Below are 12861 nucleotides of genomic sequence, written 5' to 3'. Positions count from 1 at the left end.
TCATGGATCTCAGAGTTTTGAAGAAGCATACTCTCTGAACATGGAGGATGACTAATGAATGGCTATATCTTGAGCTGGATAAAAGATGTAGTAGTGGAACGTGCACTTGTACTAAGAAACCTGACGGTATTACTGCCATAAAAACGGAGGATGTTCCTTCATATGGATATACCAAACACACTCACAAACTTACTGTGGATCTGCCATTCAAACTATTCACAGTAAAATATAGAGGTGGCACAACATTTCAAGGGCCGTATAAACTTGACGGAGTAAAAGAAGTATCTGTATATTATGATGGTGAAAATAGGCCATATGTAATCAATCTCCGTAGGTTTGGAAGAGAATACTACTATGTCAACAGAAAACCTTCAAGTGGAAGTTCTGATAATGATTTCTGGGATGAAGATAATAGTCTTCGTGACCCTAAAAATCTTCAGGATAAACTCGAGGAACTAAGTTGCCGATATGCCAGTGCAGTTGTGATTGACATTTATAAAACAATTTCACACAAGTATCGTTGCAGTGTTAGTTTACATAAAAGTGTTAATAAATTTGGTGGTGACGAAAACATTTATGAGTTTAAGCACCATGATGCCAAAAGTGGTATATTCAAAGTACCATACCTCAGATACAATGGCAAGGAACTCAAGATACCAGTTCCTCCGCAGGGAATTAGAAGCATTTCTACATTTTACTGGAAGCATCGTTTAGGTAGACCTATAGCCGTGAAGCTAGAGAAACATGATGGAAGTCTTGAATATCATTTCAGTAGGGGCAGAGTTTCTGGATACTGGGATAATAAAGGATCAATACCAAATAACCTTAAGGACGAAATCATTGGATTAAATTGTAGACGCAATAGAGCTACTACTGTTGACCTGTCAAGGACCGTTGATGGTGATTATTGTTGCACGAATTACTGTAAATTCAAGAGAATCAATGTTACCAAACAACCAGAGTGGTTCAAAGGATTTACTAGTTATGAACACAAAGCATGTTTTAAATATCCCTTCACAATTGACAAAATTATAAATGACGCTGCAATAAAACAAAAAGGTATAAAATATCCAATCTATGACGTATACGATCTCACTGTATATTATTGTAAAAAATGTACAAATGAGCCCCTGTTTATGTCAATGAGTTATAAGCTTGATCGGTTCATGGAATATGTCTGGTACAAGAGGATTACCAGGAATGGGTGGGAACTGGTACAAATACCTGATAACTACGATAATTTATATATAGAGCTAACCAAAAATCTGAAAACACTTTATAGTGCAATAGGCACTAACTGTGATCTGCAAGGTATTCCTCAAGACAATGATGAAGTCCTCTCTAAAAACTTGGCTGAACCTTCAGAACAGCTGTCAGAATCTCCAGAAAAGACGCTTGAAAAAGCAGAGAGGGAAAATCATAAATTAAAATTTCCTGTTCCAAAGGGACCGAATGATGAGAACGACCAGGATGAGGAGAAAGAAACTTTGGAGGAAGAAAATAGAGTTAAACTAATCACGCAAACTTATACAAAAAATTCACTGTTACCCGCATCTTTCCAAGCTCCAGAGCCACCACTTCCAAAATCTGGAAGAGTATATCCAACTACTGATAAACTAGGAGCAATAAAACAACAGATAGAAGCAAAAGAACGTGCTAAGGCAGACCTACAATTTCCTCCACCCATATCTGCAGCTCAACGATCCCATTCATCTGGAATCACAATAAATATCAAAGAAGATCTTTCTGGTGAAAAGAGAACGGGAACTATTACATATCCTTCCGGAAGATCTGCTGGCCAAGTTAGGCTGACTAGGGAAGAGAATCCTCCTAGTTCTGGCTTCTTTAAGTTCACACATACCAAAAATGGTACTCAAAGTGGAATTCCTTTTACAGTTGAGAAAGTGGTGTATGGTGAAGATGGGAAGGATAAGACGGATATAAAACCTGAAATCCCTATAAAAGCATATTCCGTCTGGTACTGGAAGGAGGATACAACAGATATGAAAAATCCACTTTTTATTGAGAGTCAGAGAGAGGACGGAAAATACGACTATTACTACAATAAGGGAGGTAATCAATGGACAGATCTTTCTGAGCGTAAAGATGCTTCTAAAGCACTAGAGGATGAAGAACTTGAACAGAAACTTGACAACCTTAACTGTTTACTTAATAATGCAGTTACCATGGATATATCACATGAGAACTATAAGGAAGGATGCTACTGTTGTGATTATCATGGAAGTAGTAAGGGTAATGGGAAGATTATAGTCCATTCTCAATCTATCACAATCACCTCTACATCTAGTATTAAAAATGGTAGTTTAACTATGGAATACCACAAACACTCTGTTATAGACGGAGGAAGTACTAAGTTAGTCAAGATAAAGTATTATAAAGATAAGGATAATGATCAAAAGAATAGGAAACGGATAGTTGCAAGTGGGTTGACATTTCCTATTGATACTCCAGTGGATGTATATGTTTTCTACTGCGGAGACAATCCTGCACTAATATATACGGAGCAGAAAAATAAGTGGCATAAACGAAGATATAGAGATGATTATGATGGAAAATGGATAGATGCTGGATTTAGTGATATAGTACCAGATACAATTAATAGTGACTGTAATAATTGGAATAAAGTTCAAAAGGTACTCAACGACCTTGGATGTAACACAGGAGAATGCTATAATGTTCCCGGTTCTGATAGTTCGAGTAGTTTCTCATCTGTAACCCTTCAAACTCAAATACGAGATCCGCAAGTAATCATTCAGCTCTCAAAAAAGCCAGAGGCTAAACGTTCTCAAGAAACTTATGAATATCTGGGATATTCTAATAGTATTAATAATATTACTATTCAAGTCACGAGAACCCCCTATAAAAGCAACTTCTTCAAGTACACTCATGTGGACGGTGTTTCTAATGGAAACTTTACACTACTAGCAGTAATTGATGATCAAAAAAAGAATGTAGGAGCCAGTGGAAATCGGGTGATTTCTGCCTCTGCCTATTACTGGACTGGTAATACTGAGAAGGCTCTACTGGTAGAAATACACGACAGTATTGGGAATAAGACATACTATAGAAACAACAGAAATGGTACATGGTTACATTATCCTATGACATCTGGAAACGAACCTACTAGGAAGGAGTTAGAGTTGCTCAATTGTGATATTAATGAGGTGGTTCAAATGGATATTACAAGAGTTTCTGGAGAGTATTGCCATAGTGGAGACAAGCATCTTAGTAATAAATTAAAGGTTAAAGTAAGTGATGGCGGAAAGCTTGGAAACTATACTGTTAGTGTCCATGCTCCAAATAGTGCTGCCAATATCTCTAGCTTAAACATATCTGGATTTACATCAACAAATTACCTACCCCGTACGTACCGGATTGTTATATGTGCGTGATTAGTTCCTACACCCTTGTAGACACTACAGTTTCCTGTAGGTTTGGGGAATAATCAGAACAGGCCTTTATAAATAAGATTTTTCGATTGTATTTCGACCTGACCTTGATTTCTTGACCATTTGAGTTTATCCTCTTACTGAGGATTCCAGTAAATCTTCTAGAGAGACTTACTGGTTCTTCAACGATTACTATAAGCGCCATAGTTTTATTACCGCCTTGCTTTTTAAAAGTTATGTTTATCCCCCGTCTACACTGGGTAGTTTTACAAGTCGCCACCTGTTTATATAAGAAGAAGTTTTTTCGATTAAATTCAGGTCCACATTGCAATTCGTCCAGGGTTAACGCTAACCTTACGTCAGCTAGATTATAATAAAGTCTTCTAGTGCCAAGTATGTCATTGTTGAACTCTTTGTCGTCAGTTTGGAATGATGCACGGTAGGTTGTACCAGTTTGTTTAACGATTAGTTTGGGTCCTATTCTTCCATTATCATCATGTTTTTGTTGCTTTTTAAGAGGCAATATGTTTCCCTGTTTACTCTCTGTATGATCGCAAGCTCGTACCCATTTAGAAAAGATTTTTTGATTAGATTCAGGTAGGCATTGCCCTTCAACGAGGGATAACGTAGACCTGTTGTCAGCTACATCACTTGTTGATATTAATGTTGGATTTGTGACACCTTTTATCGTTTCAGCTCGTGAAGTTGAGATTTCACTCGCTGCAGTTTGCATTCCGACGTTGTCGTCCCCTATTGTTTTATTCAGGTGTGATGACTTCCTCTGGAGGTTCCCTCGGCTTAACAACGAGCCTAAAGGAGACCTTTCCTCGGAAATCATTGTTTACGTTGCCGAATTTTGGACTTTAATGGTTACTTCCCGACCCTCTGGTCATTTACGTGTCCTGAGTCCTTCTTTGGAGTCAGAATACAATGTTCCTTTTGGAATTAACCATTTATCGATGTCTGTGCCGTTTAACTTTTTGGAATAACCGTGAAAATGGCCATTGCCGTTATCTCTATCGGAATGGACTTCCAATGCTTATTCATCGTAGTTAAAGAGCATAAGATGACGTATTTTAGAGAATATATCTCTAAAATAAGAAATATCTAACAATCGATATTTTTCACCAAAAGATTTCGACTCATTGGATTTACTAAGGGAGATACTGTCATAACGCTCAATGATCTGCACCTACCTATAATGGATGCTAAAAAGGTCATTGTTTATTTTTGCAATAGTGAAGTAACTGCCGGTAAAACCGCAGACAACCCCCTCCTTATCTACCTACCAGATGTCAGTGGGAAACAGTGGTTTAGGAAACCAGATGGTGATAGTATTAATATATGGAGTTCAGTTTCTGATGTTAGTCTTAAAGATGATACGAACAATAAAAGCATAGTAAACTTCTTGGATACTATTGAAAGTGTCTGTCAACCACCGAAAGTAACTATAAACATCTATAATAGGCCAGATAGTGGAATAATCTATACCACTTATGATTGTTGTAATTCATCTAAAAAATCGCAAATTATAAATGTAAATAGGAATCACCACCGTAGGGGTATTTTGAATGGCTTTACTGAATACACTCACAGATCACAGGAAAGAGCGAGCAATTATTTCACTGTTAAAGAGTTTAAATACAATACTCAATCTATCACAGAAGGGTTACGAGGAATGTATAAAGTCACATCGGTATCTGTCTACTACTGGACTATTTTGGAAGCTCCTACTAGGAAGGGTCCTCCAGATGAGAGAGGCAGACCTCTTCTTATTAAAGTGGTCGTTTATGAACCTGGTAAACACCTTGAGGAGAAATGGTATGAAAATAATAGTGAAAATTATAATACCAAATGGAATAAGGTTGGTGATGATGCAGCTCTCAACCTTTCCTCCGATAAAACTAAGCTAAAATATAAGTTGGACATCCTAAACTGTAAACTCAATAATGCGGTTGTCATAAATGTAAGTAAGAAACCAGATCCCCCTGGTACAGGTACTAAGACTTATGATGCTTGTGAGGAAAACACCTTGGATCCTTCTCACGGTACTCATAAAATGGAAGTTGAGGATACTCCTGTGGGTAAACTTGGAAGTTATGAATGTTACACTCACACTCTAAAGGATTCATCCAGTGGACCGTTTCATGTAGTATCTTTTAAGAATGGATCTCATATAATAACCTTCGATGGACCGGGAACTCCCACTCTACCCATTTTGGATGTGAAGGAAGTTAAAGTATACATCTGTAAGGAAGATGAGAAGCCCCTTCTCTTGTTCTACAAAACTGGGAGTTATCATCACTGGTATAAGAATAATGGTCCTAAGGATCCTGCTGGTAAATGGGAAAAGGTTAAAGACACTCCAGATTCTCCACAAGACCACGAACAGATCATTGAAGTACTTAATACCCTTGATAGTAATTGTAACCCTGCTGCTCCTGGTCGAAAAGAAGCTTTTACTGATCCTGTTTCTGGTGGTGTCCTCGCTGGATATATCATCCCTACTGTTCTGACTGGAGTTGGTGTTGTATCTGGTTCTCTTACTGGATTTGGCTGGTGGATCTACAAACGTTCTAAAGGAGATCCATATGTACTGAGTACCTCTTTTTATCTTGAGAATCAAACTCTAACACGCTCTGAATCACCATCACGGACCCATTGCAAAACTCTAGCCACCATAACATGCATGTACCTACACTACCCATCCACTATTCTCTTGTCCAACAATCATGAAGATGAAATTAAAACTTATGGGTTCATGTAATAATATTCTGCAGGTACGGGTCTTGCATCGATAATCTTCTTGAGATGGAACCTGTACATCATGGAGAGCGCGTAAAGCACAGGGTCAAGTCCTGCACAAATTCGGCCGTCCCTTTTGATCCCTTTATACCTTTGAATAAAGTTTGTATTTGGTAAATCTACAACTGGCGTGAATACGTCGTCTACGGACTTGGCAACGTCCAGTGTAGCCAAGTCCATGATATTGCCTACATGTTCAAAATCGTCTGCGATGGCCAAGTGAGTGAATTTCCGAAGGGGTGGGAGGCCATATGTGAGCTTTTCTGCGATATCAAATGGGTTGTGTCTGTAAAACGTCGGTTCGTCAAACGGCATCTTCTCATGTGTCTTTGCCGGAACAACAGACGGAATGTTCTGGATGGGATTCGCACACTTGAAAAGTTGCACCAAAGGCATACTCTTATAGTACGCCTCCTGTTTGATTAAAATATCCAGGATAATCTCATTAAATCGGACCTCCTTTTCGTGCGCGAGGACCATCTTCTTTTGCTTCATGAGACCCCTGCGTGAATTCGCCAACATGAGCGAATTCGCCAAGCGGACCATGATGAAATTTATGTTTATCGGCTTTGGTTTCGCCTTCTTGGAACCAGGTCTAGTCGCTGGGTCACCGGTAGAGGCGTCGCATTCCCGGAGCTTGTACTTCATCCTGTCATCCGCAGTGAGGACCCTCTTTAAACTCGTGTTATAGAGCTCAGAAAACCCCTTGTCAAACAGACGATTGTAGGCAATCTTTGCAAACTTTGGCATCCACCACTTTGACTTGTAGGCGTTGGATGCGTGCTCCAGGATCCTCTTGGTGATGTTCAAATTCGGTATGCGCATGTTAAAGGTCACCTGCTCAGCCGGTGAAAAAATGGGTTCCGGCGGATCCGGAAGGCCTTGTTCTCTCGCGGTCCTGAACGCCAATTCATGCTCCTCATGCATCTTTTTCATCTTTTCCACCTTTTCCAGAATCTCATCCAAGGTCGGTTCAGGCTCGTTACGCCTGATTGGAGGATCCCTGATCCATCTCCATCTTCCTAGCAGTTGCCTTATCGCTCTGACGAGTGCAATGGACTCGCTCTGCCATGCGCAGTAGTAAACAACTGCGTAGTAAGTGTCACTTGCCAGGGGATTGTAATTGTCCAGAGGCTTGATCTTGTCCTCCGAAAACGCCTTGGACCACTCTGTAAAGTTGGATAGCAGTGCATTCAACTTGTTGGCGTAAAACGCCACAATGTCCCTTCCATCTCTAAATCTGATCAACTTGCCCTTGTCTTGGTGCTCAATCTCAACGTACGGGAGCGATGTAAAGTGAGTGACGTCCTTCAGAGGCTTGAACTTGTCTATTCTGTAGTCGCTTAGCAGATCTTCGTAATGGTAAATCGCCGGCGGCTTATTCCTGGAACAGTCGATCTTTGGATTGATGTCGTTTGCGAGTCTAGCGAGTTGACTGCGACTGTCCGTCGGCTCACTGCGTAAAGCATTGCTGTGAATGTGATTCTTCAAACTTCCAGTGAAACAGAAGCTCCTCTGACGGAATGCCAAAGAGAATGAAATGTGCAAAAGAAACGAGTGAGCTAGGATGAATAAAAGGGATAAAAATGGAAACATTTTACGTTAAAATGTAGGAAATGGCGCAATATGAGCCACAATGGGCTGCGCCATGTTTTATATCAAGTGGAATCCCGCAATTGGGTGGCGGAGCGACTATCCGACCGTAGGGAGGATTAGAAACTGTCAAGAAGGGTTCACACTCCTTTTCTACTTGTAATGACAATCACAAAGAGCAAATGGAGGGAGAAGGAAGAAGAATGGGAGTTGGAGGTACACTGACGAGTCTCTTCCTCCACACATTTCATTCTTCTTCCTTGCCCATGACTACTCTTTCGTAATCTCACCCTACCATAGCATGGACCATTATTCCATTTCCTCGTCGAGCTCATATCCCATCTCTGCGAATACCTTTGCGGCATCTGGGGAGTTGAATAGCTGTGCGGCCTCCAGACGTTCCTTCTCCTTGACCTTGAGAAAGTTTAGGTAACGCAACGTCGGTATCTTGTAGATAATGTACTCCCTAAAGTGCGGTACTGCCGTAACGTGATTGTCCAAGAGTGTGAGTCTCTCTAGTGTCTTTGCTGTAATGTGGATGTAGAGGTAAGCTATGGATAGGAAAACTTACACCTAAAGAGAGGTTCCAAGTCCGAGATCTTAGCGATTAAATTCCCAGTTAAAACGAGCGATGAAAGATTTGGAAGTGATTCTGTAATGTCCTTGTCGATTTTACTAATGCGATTTCCGGCCAAAATCTGTAAGTGTAAATGAAGAGTGATATTTGAAGGAATAGCGAAGGAGTTATTGAGTTTGAGCAAGAGGGAGTATGAGTTATTTATCCATAAAGGTAGTCTATGAGAATATTCATCCATGGTAGTACTCCATTAGACCAACTATTCAGTACAGATTCCCTAGTCTCCCTACTGGAGAGTCCATAGACTCCTAAATCTGTCTAACCCAAGGGTCTCCTTTAGAACGTTTAAATGCCCACCAACCAAGTCCAGTAAGACCACCAGCTCCGGTAAGAGTAGCAGAGGGTGCTCCAAAGGTTAACCATAGACTAGTAGTAGCAGCAATAGGAATTTCAGCGAGAGCTTTAGCTTCAGGATCACGTTCTTCAGCAGTAGGTTCAGGAGTAGTAACAGAAGGAGCAGTGAGAGGAGTAGAAGTTTCAGAAGTAGTATGATGAGCAGGTTGAGGAGCAGCTTTAAGTAAGGGTTTAGGACCATTCTCTTTGGGTTTGTTACATTCTTGATAGTTGCTACATCCAACAAAGTGTTTCAGTACATTCACAACTTGGTTATATTTGTTACAGTTTATAGTTTTAGTTAACTTATCTGGTATTATGTTGAGGCTTCTTACTTCTTCCCAAGGAGCATCACTAGAATCCCTCTTAAACCACTTATTACTAACAGTAGAAACTCCACCCTCGAGATATATCAGTTTTGGAACTTCTCCACAGTAGAATACAGAGATACTTTCTACACCATCCATAGGGAATCTCTGTCCAGTTAAAGTAATGTTCTTCACTTTATCACCTTCATGGTATTTTATACCTGCTAGTGTGGCTCCAACGCCAATAAAGTGTCTATAAGCTGAAATGGACGGTGATTTATGTTTACAGGAAACTTGTACCTCCCTGAAGTAGATCTTTTTATCCTTACTATTATGGTCAGCACAACAATACCAGTTACCTTTATAAGATGCGGTGTAAGAGAGATCCACCGTAACTGCATCATTGAGTTTGCAGTTTAAAAGTTTAAGCTTTACCTCCAGATTAGCACCCTTAAGATCATCATTCACATTCATCCAATTCAAATTACCCGGATCACCTTTATTCTCATAATAAGTACTCTTCTCTTCTCCACCTAGATCCTTAGTAACCACCTTGACAAGAAGAGGCCTACCTCTCTTATCTGGATGACCCTTCCTGGTAGGATCTTCCAAAGGAGACCAATAATAGACTGAAACACCAGTAACTTTACTCGTACCTCCACTCAAACCAGCTTTAACCTTTTCCTTATTGTATTCAAACCCTGATACAGTGAAGGTATTTTTTGATGCACTGTTATCAGTGTGTTTGTACTCAGTAAAACCAGGTGGACTACCTCCAACACCCGTTACAAGAATCCTGTTAGACACACTATAACTATGTGGGTAAAATATTCGCGCAGAAGAAGTCCCTCTCTGATAAATATCTATGGTAACATCTGCAAGTTTACAAGGACTAGACAGGGTATCAAGAATGCCAACTATCTTATCGTAAGCCCTATCATTCTCTGGAAGGAGCTCCACTGACTTCCAAGGATCAGTATCCTTATCAGGCTTTTGAAACCACTTACTCTCTTTTCCAAGTTTTGCAGAGTCTATGTATATCATAAGAGGATTCTGTGCAATACCTCCACTACGAGTATCTCTAGCACAGAAGTACACCGTAACAGAAGAGACATCAAGAACAGGTGTTGGTACGCCAGTAAGTATTTTGCCATTTCCATATTTTAATGCAGATATATGGAATGTGTTCCCTGAGTTAGTATTCAGTTCATGCTTATAAGCTTTGTAGTTTCCAAGGCCACCATGATCATCTACATTTTCAACCTTAACTCTTCCGGGAATATGAGCCTTAAGATGACCACAATAGTTCCCACGTGTCCTGCTAACATCTATGTTCACCACGTAGTTCAAACTGCAGTTTAGACTAGTGAGTCTATCTCTTAGCTCATCCGGTTTTGGAGAAAATTCTGTCCACAACCTCCATTGCGTATTGTCATCAAGCTTAGAACTAACGTTATCATAGTAAATTTCCTTAACCTGTATTTCCCCAGGATTCCGCTGAGTAATTTTTACTAGAAGAGGTCTACTAGTATCCTGATTACGAGTCTCTAGAGCAGCCCAGTAGCAAACAGAAACTGAGGTTACCTTGGAGGTTTTGGGTATATTATTAGTCTTTTCACCTCTATATTTGAACTCTTTAACAGTGAAACAATCGCCTTTTCTATCATATGCCTTATGAATATATTCGGTAAAACCATCTAGAGTAGTAGAATTTGGAGTTATGTATACAGTCGAAGCGTTACCTCCATAAATAGTCTGCCCAATTACTGATCTCTTATTAATGTCTATAGTTACTTCATGTGGAATTCCAGTATCGTCTTGTTGAGATGATGAAGTAAAACTGATAGTAGAATGCACAGGGGACACATCTCTTCTAGAACCATCAGAGCTTGCACTATCTTGAGGGGGTCTTACAGGTGCAGGAGGAAGAGTTTGTTCTTGTAGTTGAGGTTGTGCTGCGGCACTAGTCATCACCCGCCTTAGTTTTTCCTGTTCTCTCTCTTCCTTTTCGAGTTCTTTTTTTAGTTGTTCTAGAGACATGGTATGACCTGAACATTCTGGCAGTCCACCACAACCACAACCTTCCAGTGTTATCTTAAGTTTCATCCATTCATCGCACATTAGTTCATTATTTAAGTCGTAAGATTTTATACCAGCGTATGTCCATCTCCAGGTATCGGTACCCAGTTCTTTCTTGTACCAACCTTTGGCCATAGGGCTTTGGCTGTCAACGTAAATTAGTGAGGGTCCATCCCCTGCGCAATAGAACGCATATACATTTTGTACAGCATCCATAGGGAACCGTAATCCTGAAAGATTTTTCCTTCTCCTTTGACCACCAGTATTATTGTAATAGATACCTGCGAGACGTCCATCAGTAATGGAGTGTCTATAAGCCATGGTATGGCTTATTCCAGGATGTGTTTTGCAGGAAACTTGTACTTTCTCAACAGAGATCTTATATCCTTTATCCTTATGGTCAGTGCAACAATAAGTTCCACTAGTGACATGTTTATCAGCATGATCCTCAGAGTGTTTCCTTGTGAGATTCAAGGTAACATTACCTTGCAAGCATAGTACCTTGTCAAGTTGTTCAGAGAGTTGTACAGTAGGCTTAAGATCGTCTGCAGTGTAAAACCCATTTCCACCACCATGTTCTAACCAGTTAGTACCATTGGATTTGCACTATAATACCACTTTGACCCTCCATTACCAGGTGGCTTGAACTCAATCATAAGTGGTACTTGACTACTACCAGGATATGAATAAAGTCTTATTTTCTCAATTGCCTCACTAATAGGAGGAATATCAGTGGGTTTGCTCCTATATGTAACTCTAGAGATCTTTGTCTCCTTATCTTTGCCACTAGTATCGGTAATCCTGAAAGAAGTAACTGCATATTCACTCCCGGGAGGGGGATCGGGTAGAGAGGTAGTAGATTTTATTTTTCTGCTCTTCTGCATGCAAGTGGTTTTAGACTCTTCGAAATCACCTGTACGTGAATCCTTTATATTAAATGGAATGGCGTCATTGTTATAGCAGTTTTGTTTATCTAGGGCTTGTTGTTCTTCCAGGTCCCTAACTTGACCAGCCAACCAAGATAGGTGTCCTCCAGTGCCATTCTTGCCATAGAATGTGGGTTTACCACTACTACTCTTTTTGGTAATACCAATGAGGATAGGTCTATCTGGTGCTCCATCCCAGTAGTAAATAGAGACTTCCGTAACATTGGGTATGGGTGCGTCTGGAGATCCTACAGTTGCGCTTATAGTACCTCCATCACCGGCGAGTGTCTTATTTAGCTTAAATGTACTTCCACCTTCAAGATAGTGCATACATTTGGTAAAACCCTTTACAGGGGTGTCTGGCTCCTTACTAACCTTTAATTTGGCTATGCTTTGACCACCTGTACAATTACATTCTTTTCCACATTTTCCATCTACATTCAACGTTAACACTCCAGCACTCATCCTCCATGTTCAGAGAGTCTGATTCTTTAAAACTCTGAGATCCATGAGCAGTCCCCTACCTACTCCTCATCCATACATTCATCCTCCCTCACAAGTAGCTCACCGGGTGATACTATGGAAGACACTTCATCCCGTGGTTGCATTAGTCCATGAAAGAGTCTCTAGTAGTTATGGCAGATATATGGCCAGACAACTGTGCATGCATAGTAGTAGGCAGAGCCATCCTCTATCAGAAGCATCCCTCTTCCGTACTGTATTAAAATCTTCCTGTACTACATTAATTGTCATTATAAAATTGCATTAAT

General features: G+C 40.2%; 7 protein-coding genes across 7 annotated transcripts; 2 read left to right on the top strand and 5 right to left on the bottom strand.

The window, feature by feature from the left end:
• Positions 1-47: 47 nt before the first annotated feature.
• Positions 48-3413, top strand: BEWA_029990 (hypothetical protein; the record flags this gene model as incomplete). Its single annotated transcript, XM_004829756.1, has 1 exon — positions 48-3413. The coding sequence occupies one exon, from the start codon at positions 48-50 to the stop codon at positions 3411-3413; it is 3366 nt and encodes a 1121-aa protein (XP_004829813.1).
• Positions 3414-3650: 237 nt separating this feature from the next.
• Positions 3651-4143, bottom strand: BEWA_029980 (hypothetical protein; the record flags this gene model as incomplete). Its single annotated transcript, XM_004829755.1, has 2 exons — positions 3651-3690; positions 3764-4143. The coding sequence occupies 2 exons, from the start codon at positions 4141-4143 to the stop codon at positions 3651-3653; spliced, it is 420 nt and encodes a 139-aa protein (XP_004829812.1).
• A 468-nt stretch (positions 4144-4611) lies between these two features.
• On the top strand, positions 4612-6010 carry BEWA_029970 (hypothetical protein; the record flags this gene model as incomplete). The annotated part of the gene is made up of 2 exons (XM_004829754.1): positions 4612-5811; positions 5993-6010. 2 exons carry the CDS (start codon positions 4612-4614, stop codon positions 6008-6010), a joined length of 1218 nt encoding a protein of 405 aa, XP_004829811.1.
• Positions 6011-6161: 151 nt separating this feature from the next.
• On the bottom strand, positions 6162-7811 carry BEWA_029960 (signal peptide-containing protein; the record flags this gene model as incomplete). Its single annotated transcript, XM_004829753.1, has 1 exon — positions 6162-7811. The coding sequence occupies one exon, from the start codon at positions 7809-7811 to the stop codon at positions 6162-6164; it is 1650 nt and encodes a 549-aa protein (XP_004829810.1).
• Positions 7812-8117: 306 nt separating this feature from the next.
• On the bottom strand, positions 8118-8623 carry BEWA_029950 (U2 small nuclear ribonucleoprotein A, putative; the record flags this gene model as incomplete). The annotated part of the gene is made up of 2 exons (XM_004829752.1): positions 8118-8335; positions 8380-8623. 2 exons carry the CDS (start codon positions 8621-8623, stop codon positions 8118-8120), a joined length of 462 nt encoding a protein of 153 aa, XP_004829809.1.
• Positions 8624-8693: 70 nt separating this feature from the next.
• Positions 8694-11486, bottom strand: BEWA_029940 (hypothetical protein; the record flags this gene model as incomplete). Its single annotated transcript, XM_004829751.1, has 1 exon — positions 8694-11486. One exon carries the CDS (start codon positions 11484-11486, stop codon positions 8694-8696), a length of 2793 nt encoding a protein of 930 aa, XP_004829808.1.
• A 257-nt stretch (positions 11487-11743) lies between these two features.
• Positions 11744-12556, bottom strand: BEWA_029930 (hypothetical protein; the record flags this gene model as incomplete). Its single annotated transcript, XM_004829750.1, has 1 exon — positions 11744-12556. The coding sequence occupies one exon, from the start codon at positions 12554-12556 to the stop codon at positions 11744-11746; it is 813 nt and encodes a 270-aa protein (XP_004829807.1).
• Positions 12557-12861: the final 305 nt, after the last annotated feature.

This window comes from Theileria equi, chromosome 1, assembly GCF_000342415.1.
Source record: "Theileria equi strain WA chromosome 1, complete sequence".
In the NCBI taxonomy this organism is placed as follows: domain Eukaryota; phylum Apicomplexa; class Aconoidasida; order Piroplasmida; family Theileriidae; genus Theileria; species Theileria equi.
The sequence above is the reverse complement of the archived record's forward strand: the minus strand, read 5'-3'. Positions and strand labels throughout refer to the sequence as shown.